This window comes from Labrus bergylta, chromosome 23, assembly GCF_963930695.1.
Source record: "Labrus bergylta chromosome 23, fLabBer1.1, whole genome shotgun sequence".
Taxonomy (NCBI): Eukaryota; Metazoa; Chordata; class Actinopteri; order Labriformes; family Labridae; genus Labrus; species Labrus bergylta.
The window spans coordinates 3849960-3866133 of NC_089217.1; the positions used below are offsets into that span (position 1 = coordinate 3849960).

General features: G+C 39.2%; 2 protein-coding genes across 3 annotated transcripts in view; both read left to right on the forward strand.

The window, feature by feature from the left end:
* LOC109993590 (ankyrin repeat and BTB/POZ domain-containing protein 3-A) overlaps nucleotides 1–7606 on the forward strand; it is a 168494-nt gene extending 160888 nt beyond the window's left edge. Inside the window, exon 17 of the mRNA XM_065951116.1 lies at nucleotides 656–7606. Coding sequence (XP_065807188.1) covers nucleotides 656–886 — 231 coding nt within the window. The 3' untranslated portion in view covers nucleotides 887–7606. The remainder of the gene's footprint in view (nucleotides 1–655) is intronic.
* A 354-nt stretch (nucleotides 7607–7960) lies between these two features.
* LOC109993578 (ubl carboxyl-terminal hydrolase 18-like) lies at nucleotides 7961–14676 on the forward strand. Of its 2 annotated transcripts, none has more exons than XM_065951117.1 (10): nucleotides 7961–8398; nucleotides 9407–9503; nucleotides 9616–9758; nucleotides 10166–10245; nucleotides 10334–10468; nucleotides 10736–10831; nucleotides 10905–11066; nucleotides 11154–11279; nucleotides 11544–11587; nucleotides 12905–14676. In XM_065951117.1, the coding sequence occupies exons 2-10, from the start codon at nucleotides 9409–9411 to the stop codon at nucleotides 12978–12980; spliced, it is 957 nt and encodes a 318-aa protein (XP_065807189.1). In that variant the 5' UTR covers nucleotides 7961–8398; nucleotides 9407–9408; the 3' UTR covers nucleotides 12981–14676. The 2 variants fall into 2 exon arrangements, with proteins under 2 accessions (XP_065807189.1, XP_020502225.2); XM_020646569.3 differs by having other exon boundaries at nucleotides 7963–8424.
* The last annotated feature ends 1498 nt before the right edge of the window (nucleotides 14677–16174 follow it).

The window sequence follows — 16174 nt, forward strand, 5'->3', positions numbered from 1 at the left end:
ATGGCGGTTTTGGCTGTTCCCTTTTTTCTCCTGGCTAGTTGACCACTTTGGTTTAGACTTAGTTACCACAAAAAAAGAATTGGGTAGAAAGATAATTTACTGCCATCATGGGATATTTCAACTCTGGTTTGTTTACTCTGTTTTCAACTTTTATGTTTATGGTTTATGTTTCAATAATTAAACTGCAGACATTCCCAAAAGCCTCCTCCTAACTTCCTGTTTGTTGCTAATTAGCAACTTTAAGCATATTTAGAAAGCTAACTTGTTAAGTCTAGTATGGTGAGCAGTCTGCTAAACATCCTCACTTTAGCATTGTTAGCATTTAACTCAAAGCTCTGCAATGATTATGTTCAACCTCACAGAGCTGCTAGCTTGACTGTAGACTCTTTGATTTTTTCGGAAAAGTTGGAAATGTTGTCAAATTGTAATGTAGTTATTACAATAACAAGATAATGGACGTATCTTAAAGCAAAGCTACGCTGATATGTTGAGAAAGATTGCCTGATTTTTCTTCAAAGAAAGGTTTGCTAGAGATGAAGTTCTTCTAATTAGGAAGATGTTATACAGTAGTCACATGAAACTTTTAAAACTAAGGTTCCCCTCATTCTTCAAAAACGTTCTGCTCTTTTCTCCCCATCGTCTTTTGTCCGTGTAGTTCCTCGGCGCCTCAGAGCTCACCGCTTTCATCGAGGGCTACTTCCTGAAGAACATGGTGCTGCTGATTGAACTAGACGGCTTCAAGCAGCTGCTATACGAAGCCCCGCCGCCCGAGAGCCCCGCGTCCAGTCCCGGCATCTGCTCCGACATCCTCCTCGAGCTGGAGAAAAATCTGGCCGTGCGAATCCGCTCCATCCACCTCTCCACCTCCAAGGGCTCCGTGGTGTGACAACATCGTCTCGCAGAAGCCCCTTCAATCCAGGCACACAGCATCCATGTAACGCCATTTTCAACGACCGGTGCCCCCTATAGACCATATTAACACGACGGCCCGTTTACTCTTAGGTCATCCTCAGGGAGGGAAGCTCGGTTGCTTTTATGATGTCGCACTTCTGGTTCATTGTTGGGAGTCACACAGGATTTGGATATCCAACTGAAAATACAAACAACAGTGAAAATCTTGAGGAACAAGTGGACATATTTACAAGAACAAATATCATATTTGATAACCAAAAAACTAAAAACATCATTAGCATTCAGGGCATTCACTAGATATAACTTTCCTTAGCTAGCACTACTAACACTAGTAGCATTTCATGATAGAATAGATGAGGCATAAATCCCTAGCTAACATAATGTTGGCTACAAATCTAAGGGAGGGGTTAAAAGGCTAGCATTAGCTGTTGTCTCACAGTAGCTAATGGGTTATCATATATTTTGTCTTTCTTTAAACATTACTCAAAGCCTCTCTGGACGTCTGACGATATAGTAGTACATTAGTAGTCATCAACTTCCTAGCTAACATTGCAATTTTAGCGCGGTTAATTCCGAAATGTGAAAAATCCAAGGTTATATAGCGAGCATGTTTGCTAGCTAGGACATGCTAGGTTAGCTGTTATGGCTCAGCTGCCAGGTGCTAGGTTTTAGTTGATACGTATATTAGCTGATGTGACTTAGCTGTTACTATACAACCTGGATAAAGCAGTACAACATTATATAAAGTATTTGAGCTTCTCCCCTGAGTTTGACGTTAGATCAAATCGACTACAGCAGCACTCGTCTGTCCTGGCCCTGAAGAAGGGCTGTTGGATTTTTTACGTCAGGGATTCCCTTTAAATCTCCCACCGGGGGAGTCAGATCTGGCATACGTGACAAAGTCAGAGTGAGAACTTTCTTGCCTTGTCTCCTAATTGCTCCCACTTCTAACTGAACACCCCTACAACAACAACAACAACAACAACAACAAAAAACTGTCAAAAAAACAAAGAAACATAACTGACTTGACCCAGCAGTGTCCCTCAGACCTGATAGTGATTATGGTATTTCATATAGGCCTAAGAGAAATGCATGAAATACATTCTGTACACCTTTTTGCTTAAAAAGGTAGAGTAGAAATTTAACACAATTAAAGCAGCTTTCTCATCGTCTTAAGATATGAGACTTTGGTTTACATTCAACATCACTTCATGGACAAAGATTAACAATGCCAAAATATAATCCTCCTATACATACAATAAAAAGTGACTAGTAGCAACCCCAGGAGACGGACTTTAGGTGGACTCGTTTGAACCTCTTTACTGTCCGTCTGTCTCTTGTTTGTTGGACGCGTTTCACTGTGTTATATCTAAACTGTGTGCAGAGGCCAAACTGATCACAGGAACTTCCACTGAGGCCGACACTGCAGCGCTGATTCAACTAAAGTCGGCCCACTCAGTGAACTGTGTTGCTGACAGATGCTTGAAAACACGGATGTCCAACTGGGAAATTAACTCCACGAAAACACTGTTGACTTTTTTTTTTTTTTTTTTTTTTTGCATGACACCTACTCAACTGAGCTGCCCTGATATTTGCTTTTTATGCAGAGCTTAACTTCACGGACCACTTTCTCAAAGTTCAAGTAAGGGGGAAAACGCTGCTTATTAAAACTTTCTATCCACTGCAAAACTGACTGAGCGGGATTTTTTTTTTTGGAGATGGATTTGGATTTGGCAGGGACTTTCTCTTTCAAGGATATTTAAAAAGCAAAGTGTAAATACGTCCTCAGAGTCATCGTTGCTGGTCGTTCTTTTTTTTTTGTAATCTGATGTACAGTATTCTCCCACACTCGCTCGGCTGATGACACCAGTCTCATTTGAATGTGCTCCCTGAAACCGTTTGTTTCCCTGCTCTGTGTCTTGTTTATGCAAAAGTTGCATGTTTAACCTGTTTGTTTGAATCCTCTGTCTTCTCCTCTGTAGGTGTGCTGTCTGTGTAGATCTGTAGGGCTGAGTACGGTGACGATTGTTCCAGTCGAAGTTCAGTCAGAGGATTTCCCCTTCAGTCGATTTCTGAGACATTCCAAATGATCAGGGTAAATTACAAGAGCCATTTTAAAACCCCTTTTAGAAGTTCTCAATAACTCATTATTTGAAAGATAGTGTAGAGGTTGACTCACATTCAAACTTTCTACAAGGGTAAAACTTTTCAAAGTTAGATAGTTTGAGGAAAAGTTCAATATGTGAAAGCAGCATAAGCATGAAAGAGAGTTCATCCTGTTACTTCAAACCCAGTTAATTTTCTTCAGTCATCAAATTTCAAATGTAAAGCAACAACATCTTTAAACTAAAGCCAAAAGGGGGGTCAAGACTCAAACACCTGATATAAAAACCACTTCAGTAAATTATGAGAAAAATATCTTTTAAAGGCTTTCTATGTGATGTTTCACACTTAAATGTAGAAATCAAGTATATCCTCTGAAAATAACTCTGTGAGTCATGACTGTCTACAATGGGTGTAACACCCGAGTCCCACTGTCTGTGATGTTTTCAGAGTTTTTCCGAGTCCTATCTTCACTTTGTTTACATCGCCCGGACGGCCGGTTGACTCCTCCCCTCACGTATAAAAGTTGTTTAATTGAGGGACTAGAGAAAAGAAGAATAACATACTGTACTCACTGCTTAACTGTGTTTCTAGATCACGCTCATTTCAGGTAAATTTACATGCAGTGTGAAGATACCAGCATAATAAAGATCGCTAGCATTAGCATGCTAACACAACAATGCAGCACGAGTTGCTGGTGCTCAAGGGCGACATCTGCTGGATCAAAAAATTGCATATAAAGCCTTTAAGTAAAACCGATGATAGATGTCCAAGAGTGAAGTTCACAAATAGAGATTCAAAACAAATGCAAGGAGAAGTTTAGAAAAAGAAGGATAAAGTGGACAATCCAAAATAAGGCAATAAGAGGGAGGTGTAGGGGCGGCAGATCAAACTTTAAACAAGTCAGAGGCTGTTTCTGAAATCACTCACTATTCACTTTAGTGCACATGAAGTGAACATGACATTTTGTATTAGTGTCCGAATTCTGAGTGAGAATTATCATACCCAGTATAGTCCACTCATTGTATCCCACAATGCACTGGGAAAAGTAGTGTACAACCATACAACCGATGGTCATTAGCCAAGCAATATATCCCATCATGCACTGCGGTTCACAGATTTTTTTTTTGCAAGCAGAAATAGGAGTTTGACTCGACTGCTCCCAGGCGGACGAGGGGAGCAACTAGCGTGAACACAATGAGAGAAAAAAGTTTTTTACAGAAATCAAGATGCTGTTTTAAGAAAGAGTAAAAGATGGTCAGCTGAATAATTTAAGTTTGTCCTAATGATGATGAAAGACACGAGACCAGAGTCTGTAGGAACACAGAAAATAGTTTGGGTGTTAAATCTTATGAATCATTTATTCATAATTTAATATTTATTCACTATTTTTTAACTATTTTGTGAAGTTATCACTGAAATTCATGCCGTTATTTACCTTTAATATTGAGTTGGATGAGTGCACTGTATAGTCCACAACATATAACATACAGTATACTGAGAGTAGTGAATGAGTGAGTGATTTGGGACACAGCCTGAGTGTTGTTCACATCATTTTTGTGCAAATCGGCTCAGGTGTTTTGAGATTTGGCTCAGGTGTGTGAGATCTGCCTCCCCTGCAGCTTAAGCACAAAGATGTATTGTTTCATTTCCTGAAAGCCAGGACACAAACATCTCTTAATTACCTCAGTGCAAAAGCATATTCGAAATTCAACCTATTGTTTCACTTCTTTTCTTTTTCTTCCTACAGACCTGTCCACCAGGTGTTGCATTAGATAACACTTACCTTTTGTAAAAGGACCAAATGCTAAAGCAGACGCATTGTTCTGAATGATGCATACTAGCCAAAAAAGGAAAAAATACAGATAGCCAGTTTCAGCGTACGTCTAAATTCAGGTGAAAAAGCCCACAGTGTATTTTATGAATGTAACGATGCAACAAAGGAAATATTTATAAATTGTGCGATGTCTCCAAAAAGACGCTTACAATGCAAACGTCTCCTCATACTTTGTGATGTTGTTTCGACTTAAATCCGACGGTATCTTCAAGTAAAAGACAAATCTATGACTTAAATATTGTAGCACTTCAAAATGATGGAAACATTTGTTCGGGCCAAACAAAGACAAAGCTGTAAAACAGATAAAGCTAACACTTCTGTTTATATAGTTTACAGAAAATGAGATATAGATATTATCCTGCGACTTTATTTTCTTACAGTACATAGCAGTATATATATTTTATTTTACATTCCACAAATATTTTGTTTTAGAAAAGTATAAAAGAGGATATAAAAAGACGCTTTAAATGTCTGAAATTAAGCAATATTTCCATACAGTACGGAAAAAGGCCACAGGGAAAGAAGCTACAGTATAAACGTGAATTTAAAGACTGATAACATAAACAAGGGACGGAAAAACCATGAATATACTTTTTTATTTCTATAAGGGCCGACCGATTTGCCATTTTTTGGGCCGATACTGATAAACATTTGATACCGATATATTGGTTGATAAATTAGATCTATCCTTCATTAATAGAAATAGATATAGATATACACATATATTGTGTTGATCCCTCAAATGCAGTTATTAAACACAACTGGCATGTACAGTACGTGAATCAACAGTCGACACTCACCAGCAAAGCTAATTGTATGGATTACAACAAGCATCATCACTCTTCAGCCAGAAAGAGAACTGATAGTGTAATACAATGAAACTGAATCTGACTGGTGAATAAATCAACAAATATCGGCTGAAATGCGATCAAATTAGCCGATACCGATAGTCACTTGACTTGCCAACATCGGCCGATATTATCGGCTGGCCCATAAATCGGTCGGGCTCTAGTTTCTATATTTGTGGCATCCCATGGTGTGTTTTCTTTTTAACTGTATTTCATTCACTTTAAAAGAATATATATTTGACTTCAAGTCTTGAGGTCACACCCTGAAAGTTTTTAACTTATTAAGGCTAATCCTTGTTAACATATATGTTCCTTTACGTATACATGCCCTCGTTTGAATTCAAACGTCCTATTTAAAGGAGAAACGTAACTTCAAGATGCAAATCATTTCGTCTCCATAGAGATGAAAAGGTTCATAATGATGTCAAGCACTTACTGTGCCAGTGTTACTGTAGCCTCATGAAAGCATCTGAACTCGGTGAGCTTCATTAAAGTCTTATTGTGTTCCTAACAGCAGCTGAATATGGTGTTAGAGTATAAATAAACCAAAAGACTTTAATCTGTTTTTTTTTTTTGTTTTTTTTTAATATTAGTCTTAATGTTAGCTTGCCCCCGTGCCGGTGCTTTGATTGGAAACTGGGTCAAAGCCGTAGAGTGTCAGTTCGCATGGCTCTCCTTGTTTAATGTTGTTGAGAATGTACTCCGTCTCCACACGACTCTCCCATCACTTTGTCTGAGCATTTCTTTGCCTGCGTATATTTGTTCCTGGTAATAAACCACATCTCTCCTAGATGCAGTGGAAACATGCATGGGATCTTCACTCAAATCCACAAGGGGGGAGAGGGGCGGGATGAACTTTTGCTATGATTTTTCCTTTGATGAGAACATGTATATTGTACAAAATATATATAAATATATGAAATATAAATTATACATGGTGTGAGAAGCAGGGATGTGGTGGAGTATAACAACAAACAGGAATGTTACACTCGTGCTACACTTTCTGTGGTTCCATGACATGCTTTTGTGGACAGCTAATAAACGACCAGAGTTTAACCAAACGGTCACTTTCTGCTTCTTCTGTTCTCCTAACTTCACTTTTCTTGGCTTTCAGGGCTCGAGGGAAGGTGTGTAGTTAATATATCTAAAGTTAGTAGTACAGAGTTTAAAACTTTTATTTATCTGGATGAATACTAAAGCAGTACTTTGGTTATAGATGCCATTTGTCAAGCCTAAGCTATTTTTTTTATTTTATTTGCCACTACGCTCTGCCAATGAAAGGCGTCTGATCCAACCTTCACAACAGGGTCCTAAGTCTCTGACTAGACTCTTCTCCTCTGTCGCCCCCCGGTGGTGGAATGAACTTCCAAACTCCATTCGATCTGCAGAGTCCCTCTGCACCTTTAAGAAAAAGCTAAAGACCCAGCTCTTCCATGAATACCTACTAACTTAATGATGATGGTCTCCATATTATTGATGATGATGATGGTAATGACGATGGTTTTTGTTTGATAACGACGACTTATAAGATGATTTCTATACTGATTAGAGCTCTCAAGAACTGCCCTCAATGTTGTGCTTTGCCTCTGGTCACTTCCTGTCAGCACCTGTGTGTCCAATCAGACTCAAAGCTGATCGTTTGCTCTTACTCACATTGTTCCTTTTTTTCTAGATCCTTGCTTGTGTTGTACTTACTCTCTGATGTACGTCGCTTTGGATAAAAGCGTCTGCTAAGTGAATTGTAGAATTGTAGTAGTGTTACCTAGCTTGTAAGCAAATGTTAACAGGCTACAAATACATAGGAATTTACCTACACTACAAGTGTTTTTCTCCAGACAAAAAATACAGACTATTAAAGGAAGAATGTGCAACATTTTACACATGAATAAAGCCGAAATCAAGTGTGTCATGTGTAAACGTCTCTCTTAAAATGAGTAAATTATTCAAGGTATCAAATCCCCTTGGAGCAGATTATTGCCAGAGGGATGTTTCAGACGAGGACGCATGCAGAGAGACATACTGGTGCTTTCAAAGTGTTGTCAGAGAAGACATATTAAAGTCTTAAGCTACGTTAAAAAGACATTTTTATACATTTTCTATGAAATAAAAAAACAGTTTAAAAGAGTTCAAACTCATTAGATACATTATTTTATTAGAATAAATCATCATGCAGTTGCTTGTAGCACCCTCTGCTGGCGTAACTTGGTAAGAGCATTAGTATGAGACTATGGTGGAGAGATCAACACCATCGATTAATCAGACAGAAGTGTGCAACAATGCGATCTCTCCTCCTTCCGTGCCTGTCAGCGCTCATAAATAGTGACGTAATGAGTGTCCAGGTGCGCAATGTTTCCTGGTCATTACGAAACTCCTGTTGCTGTTTAAATTCACACGAAGTTGCTGCTGACTCCCGCAGCTCGGTTAAGTTTCGATTCCGACTCGGAGAAACGACGCTGCCGACCTGACGTGTAAAACGAAACTTAACCTTAAATTGTCAACATCACAAGAGTGTAACATCACGGGGATGTTCACTCCGAGGCGATCAGAGAGAGCGTTTCGATTAGATCACACCTCAGTCTTTTAAAATCAATCATATCGATTGAGTTCTCTGACCTGCTGTCAGTCTCCAGACCTTCATGCTGTTTATTGACCGAGTGCTGGAGTACCTTGCAAAGATGTCTTCCTGGTTCTCCTGCAGGTATGGTCCGAGGACCGTCCACTTCAGTGAGTAGACCACATTCAGACAGTCTCTTAAAAAATAAGATGTGTTTCATTAAAAAAAAACAATCCTGGATCAGCGTTTACTCAGGACCATGTTATTTACTTTATGATTTAAATACATGTGTGTACTTCTATTTAACTACATGTCCTGAGGAAAACAGTAACCATCCCTGACTACTTTACATTGAACTGACAGTCAGAGTTTATATTTTCATATTATAAAACTAAAATACTGCAGGTCTCATTTATCAATATATCAATATGTGAAACAGCAATTAGCCCCCAGGTTGCTGCACATTTTCACACCTCCATATTGCAAATTACAAAATTTAGTAAAGAATCTATTTTGTTATGAGCTCTTGACTGATTTCCTGTGATGTTTTATGATGTTATATATTGTGTTGTGCTGTGCTGTCCTGGTAGGCTACATGTTTTCAAACCAGTTCCCCTTCTGTGACGATAAAGAATCTGAATCTGAACTCAATCTGTAAAATAACCCTTGCTGTCCAACCACCGATCTCCACTGGCACTACCTCAGCCTTAAACAATGCCGTTTACCAAGTATAATGTGTAGTTTCAACAGGGGTTTTTCTACTTTCTTTGACTCCATTTGACACAATAATTTTTCTCTTCACAGCCAATAAATCTCTCGTGTGTGCAGCACTGACCTCAGATCTGTGTAAAATAAACATCTGCTTAAAGCAATAAACCAAACACGTCTTTCTCGCTCTGTTTTTTTACAACATGATTGATTTGTTACTTTTAATCAAATATACAGGTGAGATGGGTGTTCTGCGCTGCAAAATGGACTATTGTACCCAAACCAGTCACCATCTGGATTTCTACATTTTAACCCCCCATTTCATTTAAAGATATGCCCACTGCTTTCTGGGCCTCTAGGTGGGCCCCTGGTGGTTCACCCGTCATGGATAACATATTATCCATGTTAAGGTTATTTTAAAGTCTCTGTTGGTGTGTGTCGCAGGCATGAGAGGCCTCAGAAACCACCATCTGTCCTGCTGTGTGAACACTTTACTGCAGACTCTCTCTGCCACCTTGGAACTATTGAACCTCCTGGACAAGTAAGAAAACGAGCCCAGCATTACCCAGCAATCTATCCAGGTATCAAGTCTGGGGGTATCTTCAATATGAACGTGATGCTCATATATATGACAATCTGATATTCATCCCAAGGTGGGAATCATCTGGTGTTCAAGCAGACGGTCATAACGTCCCTCTGCAGCTGAAGAGAGTCCTCTCAGCCATGAGGGGCGACGTCCCTCATCATGCCCCCCATCTTGACTTCCTCCACAGCCTTGACAGAAACTGCATCCGACGTAAGAGAAATTGTTTTGTTTTTCTGTTTTTTTTTACACAAAGTAGGGCTGGACAATGAATCGATTTTAAGCAATAAATTGTATTTGTGGAAAATCTGTTTTTTCAAAAATGGAAAAACTGACACCAAGTCTCATCTGTACTTTTGCTCTCCCCTGAAACTGCACTTTTAAAGACAAGTTTACTCCTAGAAATAAATTCAGGTTACTGTAATAATCTTTGAAGGGCAATTAAATTAATAATTTCTTTCTTGTTCACAGTGTTTTATTTAAGAAAAAATCGTAAATTGTTTATGTTCATTAACGTGCGCTGTCTCTATTTGAAATAAATAAATTGAGTGTGGTGTGAAAGAATCCGAGATTTTATTTTCAGCCCTAACACAAAGTCTTCTGTTGATGTTGTTTTGCAGTTCGTGTGCAGCATGATGCAGACGAGGTCTTCCTCTCCATCCTGAACTTCATACAACAGCAGATGGACAACAGAGCTCTGGTTGGTTTTTCTTCTTTTATATAATTTCTTTTAAAGATATATTTAAGTGCTTCATTAAGCTCTGTCTTCATCTGTGTCTCTCTGCCAGGCTCTTGAAATCCAGAATCTGTACAGGATTTCTGTGGAGGAGCACCTGCAGTGTTTGGAGTGTAACTCTGACCAGACTCAGACCAGCTTCATGCTCAGCTTGCCGCTGCACCTCAAGGACGATCACGATTCTCTGGTGCGTTTTCATTTTCATTTTTTTATTTTTTTGTTTGGGGCAGTTGTGGTAAGCTTCAGAGCTACTGATTTGACAACGCCAGACTAGCTGTTTGTATGCTCAGGTTAGCTGACTGGCTGCCACTACTTTTACCAAACTGGAATAAGATGGGTCAAGTTGTTCTTATCTAACTCCCTTAAGGAAAACAACAACAACAAAATATACCCAACTTGTCAAACTAGTACTTCAAATGTACCTGAATTAAATCTTCCTAACAAACGTTTTCAGGAAAGCTCCATGGCCTCTTTCTTCGAGCATCAGGAGCTGAGGAACAGAGATTGCTGCTACTGTAATAAATGTGAAACAAAGACTCCATCCAAAAAGGTGAGGTGTGTTTGATATGCTTCCTATAAAGTTTGAACACACACACACTAAAACACCCGTTTTTTTCTCTCAGGGTGTCAAACTGCTCTCCCTGCCTCGTATCTTGCGCGTGAATCTGAAAAGATTTCGGAATTATGCCGGTACCGTCCGGAAACTTGAGGGCAGAGTTACATTTCCAGAAACCTTTGACCTCTCTGAGGTTCTAAAAGAGGCGTTTTCCTCAGATTTCAATCAGGTAAATGTAGTTCCCTTTTTTAACAAATGTTATCACAATAGTTCATCTTTTTTTCAATCCACAAGTTTATTTTTTTTTTTCTGTCAGAATGACTGCAGGTACGCTTTGTATGCAGTGGTCGTGCACTCTGGGTATGTAATGTTCGGGCACTATACAGCCTACGTTCGGCTCAACCAGCAATGGTACTATGCAGATGACAGCCACGTACAACAGGTACTTCAGATTATACAAAATCCGTCTCACTTTAATGCATTTTATTTCTGGTCTGTACTTGTTTGAGACCATAGGTAAAGAATTATTAGGAAACTGAATGCTTCATTATAAATCATAAAAACATTGTTAATTGTTTGCTCCTTGAAAAATAAAGAAAGGGAAAATAGCTCATGCATAGTTTAACATGCCGTCAATGATTGTATTGTATTGTGCATTCGGTTTTATGAAAGTTTTTTGTATTCTAATTAGCATTCTAACTTGCAGGTTTCTTGGGAAGAAGTAAAGACGACATATGGAGGACGTTACAGGTAAATCGCTCAATCTATTTCATTATGTCTGTTCTGTTGTGTGTTGGCTCCCTGGATATGGATATTTGCTTCCTTTGCTGGGGATGACAAGATAACACTCTTCACATGGAGCCACCTCCTGTTCCTGTCAACGTTTAGGTTTCAAAGAAAGTGTGAGATCTTGTGACAATTAAATGAATCAAAATGAAAAAGCTTTGAAATACGGGAGAAACCCTAGAGGGTAAAATGGGAGTGTGGCAGGTAGGACTACAGTCCTTTAGTTAGCCTAGCTTGTAATAAGCACCTTTAAAACTCAACACATTATATCTGTAATCGCAAGAAGGATACAAAAGGATTTTAGTGATTAAACAAAGTAATTCTTCAACTAATGTATGCAAGCAAAATCTGAGTTCTGTGGCTTAATTTATTTGTGGTGTTCCTCAGGGCTCTGTTCTGGTTCACCTGATTATTTCATTTCTTCTGTCTCCCATTTGGTCACACACTTTTTACATTTTGATTTGATACTTTTTATGTATCAATGAGGAAGTGGTAATTACAACAAAGTTTAACTCTTATTAACCAAAAGAAATTGATAAATTGCAGTCCAAGTATTTTAACACAAAGACCGACATCAGGAGGAATGCACTTACATTCTTTTAAGCCCATTAGATGAAAGGTTTTACATTGCTTTAATCTTTGACCTCTTTTAGGAAGTGTACTTCCTAAAACACAACTGTTCCTTTGATATATGTGAATATATTATCTAAATTTAAATATTTCATAGCTTAATAAAAAGATCCATTCATACTTTAATTATTCCATAATAAAAAACTTTCTGCATTTGGTTTCAGTTGTACAATTATCTTTCACCTTAAATGATGTCGATTAAACCCAACATGTGACTCTGACCCCCTTTCTTGAACCAGCCCTAGGATATTATTTATTGTAAGCTTTTTATTAATAACATTAAAAGCCTTATACGCTTGACTCCCGCTGACATCACGCAGCTTTTATCTTCCTACTTGCGGAAACGGCTTTAGATCTTTTACACAAAGCCTTATTGTCTTTCCGCAGTGATGATTAGAGACTAAAGGTGGCTGTGTTTTCGCCATGAGGGGCTTCCAAACTTTTGAACTCTTCAAACAGAGGAAATCCATCCTGTCTGAGATGTTGTCTTGTCTCTCAGCAGATATTTCCCCCAACACTTGTTATGTGTTTTCACTTTTTCTTCCTGTTTATTATTTGTTTTTCCTTTATCACTTACTGTACCTGCAAACTGTTGATGGTACAACTTTTGTAATGTCAGTTTAAATGCTGTTTTTTGTTGTTTTATTGCAGACAGACAGCATACATGTTAATGTACAGAAGATGTTCGGAAGCAGAAAGGCCACAACAAGCGGAGTTCTCCGGCTAAGAAAGGGGAAATATTATTCTGGGATCATAGTGCAATTTAGGGTGAACATGGGAATACAGAATAAGCATAGGATTTTAAAAGCTCATTTGTCTGAAATAATTAATTGTTACTTGTACATTGTAGATGAATTCATAGTAAATTGTTTCTGACCTCAAGAAGCTAAATCACAATGTAAGTCAGCATAGTAGTTTCCAGCAAACACCAGAAGGTGGCGTTGAAGACTCAAACCAGCGATGGGTTTTCCCCCTCTCGGACCACACACACAGTGAACACACTCAAACATACTGGGGGGTTGGTTTGAGAAGAATGCTTAGCTTAGAAATTCACTGTTTAAGGGGAAATACCTGTTATTGGACTCACTGCTTGTTATCCTGACAACGTTTTTTTTTTAACTAAATGAGTCACAAATGAGGAACAATGTATTAATTTATTTCCTCAATGCTTCCAAACAAAGAAACGCTAAAAAAAGCTCCTTCAGCATCTCACTGTAATTTTATGTTCTGCATTTTCTTGCAACCTGCAAAACTCATAAGGAGTCAAAACTTGATTTTTTTTTTTTTCACTCTCTTTTGATGCATTAAAAATGAGCTCCACATTTATACACTCAAGGCAGTGAGTGTTTTGTATGTTCTTGTTTTTGAAACTATTTTGCAGTCACAGCCAGAGAGCATAAAAGCTTGGTATTGGCTGTCAAAAGAGCCTCTAAAGTTCCCACTCCGCTTGGCCAAGAGTCGGGGGACCGTGTGAAATGGTGCCTATGTGCTGCGGAGCACTGACAGAATGGAACATGTCTGCACAGTGCCACAGGCGGCGGGCCTCATGCTTAGTCATCTCGCTGCCATGTAGCACGAAGCAGCTTTCTGCACAGGGGGGATCGTCCTCCCACATACAGACCAGAGACCAGGCCTGGATGTGCTCTTTATGTGTTTCGATTTGAGTCAGTCGTAGATATGATTGGATAAATAGCATTCATAACCTTTGCCGTGAGCGCTTATTTATCAAGTAGGTCTCTATGTTGCAATCCGTGTCTACTTGGCGTGATTTCTAAAGTTAGTCATGCATAATTCTCCCTAACATTATTGTGGCGCAAATAGTGTTAAGATTATTCAATTAAAGCGCTCGCTGAGACGGCAACACTCAAACAACAGCGCCTCCACCTGGTGAGGAAACGAAGGACTCTTCATGTCAGCAAACACATTTTAACTCGCTTATTGAATCCATCCTCACTTTTAATATCTCATCCTAGTACCTCACCACAAAACACAAAACACAAAATCTCCTGCATAGTTAACCAGGCCAGCAAAATAATCAGTTCATCCCAATCTACTGTCGCTGAACTGTATGACCGCTCTGTGATCAGGAGAGCCCCCCTGATCACACAGGACCCCTCTCACCCCCTCCAGCACTCCTTCCAGATACTGCCATCAGGCAGACGCTACAAAGTCAAAATCAAATAGACCCCCTTTTTTAGGATCTGTCCTCTTTTAATGTCTGTACTTTGTGTTGTGTTCTTTAAATGTGTCTTTAATGTAAGTTGTGTTTATTGTTTGAGTTTTGTCCAAGGAAAGTTTCTGTCACTGTTGGGAAAGACAATAAAAAAGAAAAAGTTTATCTATTTATGTAAAACAATCCTTATCGCCCGATGCTGTAGTAATCTAATATATAGCTTTCAATAAAATAATAACTTACAAAGACACCAGTGTGCGTGTTCAGCACTTTTACTTTACATTCTGTGATTCCTTTCCAGATAACTCATCTTCTCTGTAACCGAGCACACCTTGCGTTCAGTATTTGGCACAGGTGAGTTCACACTTTATTGCTGGAATAGCTGGTGTTAATTTACTTCTCAGGAAATGAGCTGTAAACTCTTTCTGTCAGGTTCATGTATTGAAGTAAAAAATTAACAGTTTCCCTTCATACATGGTGTGGTGAAGCAGAAGTAGGAAGTTGCAGAAATATTGAAAAACTTAAAGTAAAACACGAAGGAGAATACAGAAAAAGCTCTCCAATAAAAGTAAATTTTAAGAATGTATTTAAAAGAAGTCAATGACTGCTGATTGGGCAGCTCTTTCAAGAGCGTCAGGGCTTTTACTGAATGCTCTGTCACTGCTATTTTTTTAGCTGAGTCTCAGTAACGCATTAAAGACCTCTGCCCAAGATCTCAGGCTGCATGTTGGCTCGTATGAGACCTGAGGTCAGATTTGTAGCATGGAGATTGCTTCGATAGCCCTAAAAGACAGTGGCTTCAGGGCGATGATGGCCTAGCGGTTAAGTATCACCCCATGTATGGAGGCTATAGACCTCCACGCAGACAGCCCAGGATCAAGTTAAACCTGTGGCTCCATTCCCTGCATGTCATTCTCACTGATTTCCGGCCATATCCACTGTCCTGTCTGAATAAAAAAATCAGTAATAAGACCTTAAAATGGCTTCTAAAGTACACTATTGTGCGTGCTGCGACACCTACTTTCTTCCACCATATGTCGCTTTGTGTTTGTAAAGACATATTTGGTATAGACATCCTCAGTAACCAGACGTCTTGTCCTCATTGTTCACAACCGATTCTCCTCTTTTTGGGGCTTAATCAATAATTCATGCTGTATGGCCATGTGTGGAGTAGAAGTAAGATGACCGTCTGTCCAGCACCACCCTGACATTGAACGCATCACAGACAATAACAATGTAAAAACGTGACAAAGGTAGCACACCCCACAGACCAGCACGTGTGGCACATGCTGGAGGTCTTTGTCTCTATTGTTCGAGCTCTGGACCATAGATGTGGTTACTCTTTTATGGCAGATCATAATCTGTTCTTTATCAAAGTCAGGTGTTAGCTGGTCAGCCAAGGACACCTTATGCTGTGTTGTTTGGGTATATCACTTCTCCAGCAGTGAGTGATTGACACAATAAATCAGTAAAACCACAAACTGGAGGAATACATGCAGTGTGAAAGGCTCGATAGGCAGCAGCAGGATGATATTCCTCTGGATCTGCAGTGTGGCAACACTTAAACTGTTTTCTTTGGAGAATAAATCAAGATCCACTAATGCTTTTTTAGTCATTGTTGACGTGTGTTTACCAGTTACTAGGTGAGCACACCACTGTGATGCGTCGAGGAGAAAATGGAATTTGGCTATTTGAGAGTGCACTCTTAAATTCCCCCCCCCCTCTTTTTTTTTTAGCATGGAGGATTT

Coding starts and splice junctions, on each gene's coding strand:
- LOC109993578 (XM_020646569.3), top strand. CDS start 8,337: ATGCTGTTTATTGACCGAGTGCTGGAGTACCTTGCAAAGATGTCTTCC. Junction 9,504..9,615: donor CTATTGAACCTCCTGGACAA/GTAAGAAAACGA, acceptor ATTCATCCCAAG/GTGGGAATCATCTGGTGTTC. Junction 10,832..10,904: donor CAAAGACTCCATCCAAAAAG/GTGAGGTGTGTT, acceptor TTTTTCTCTCAG/GGTGTCAAACTGCTCTCCCT.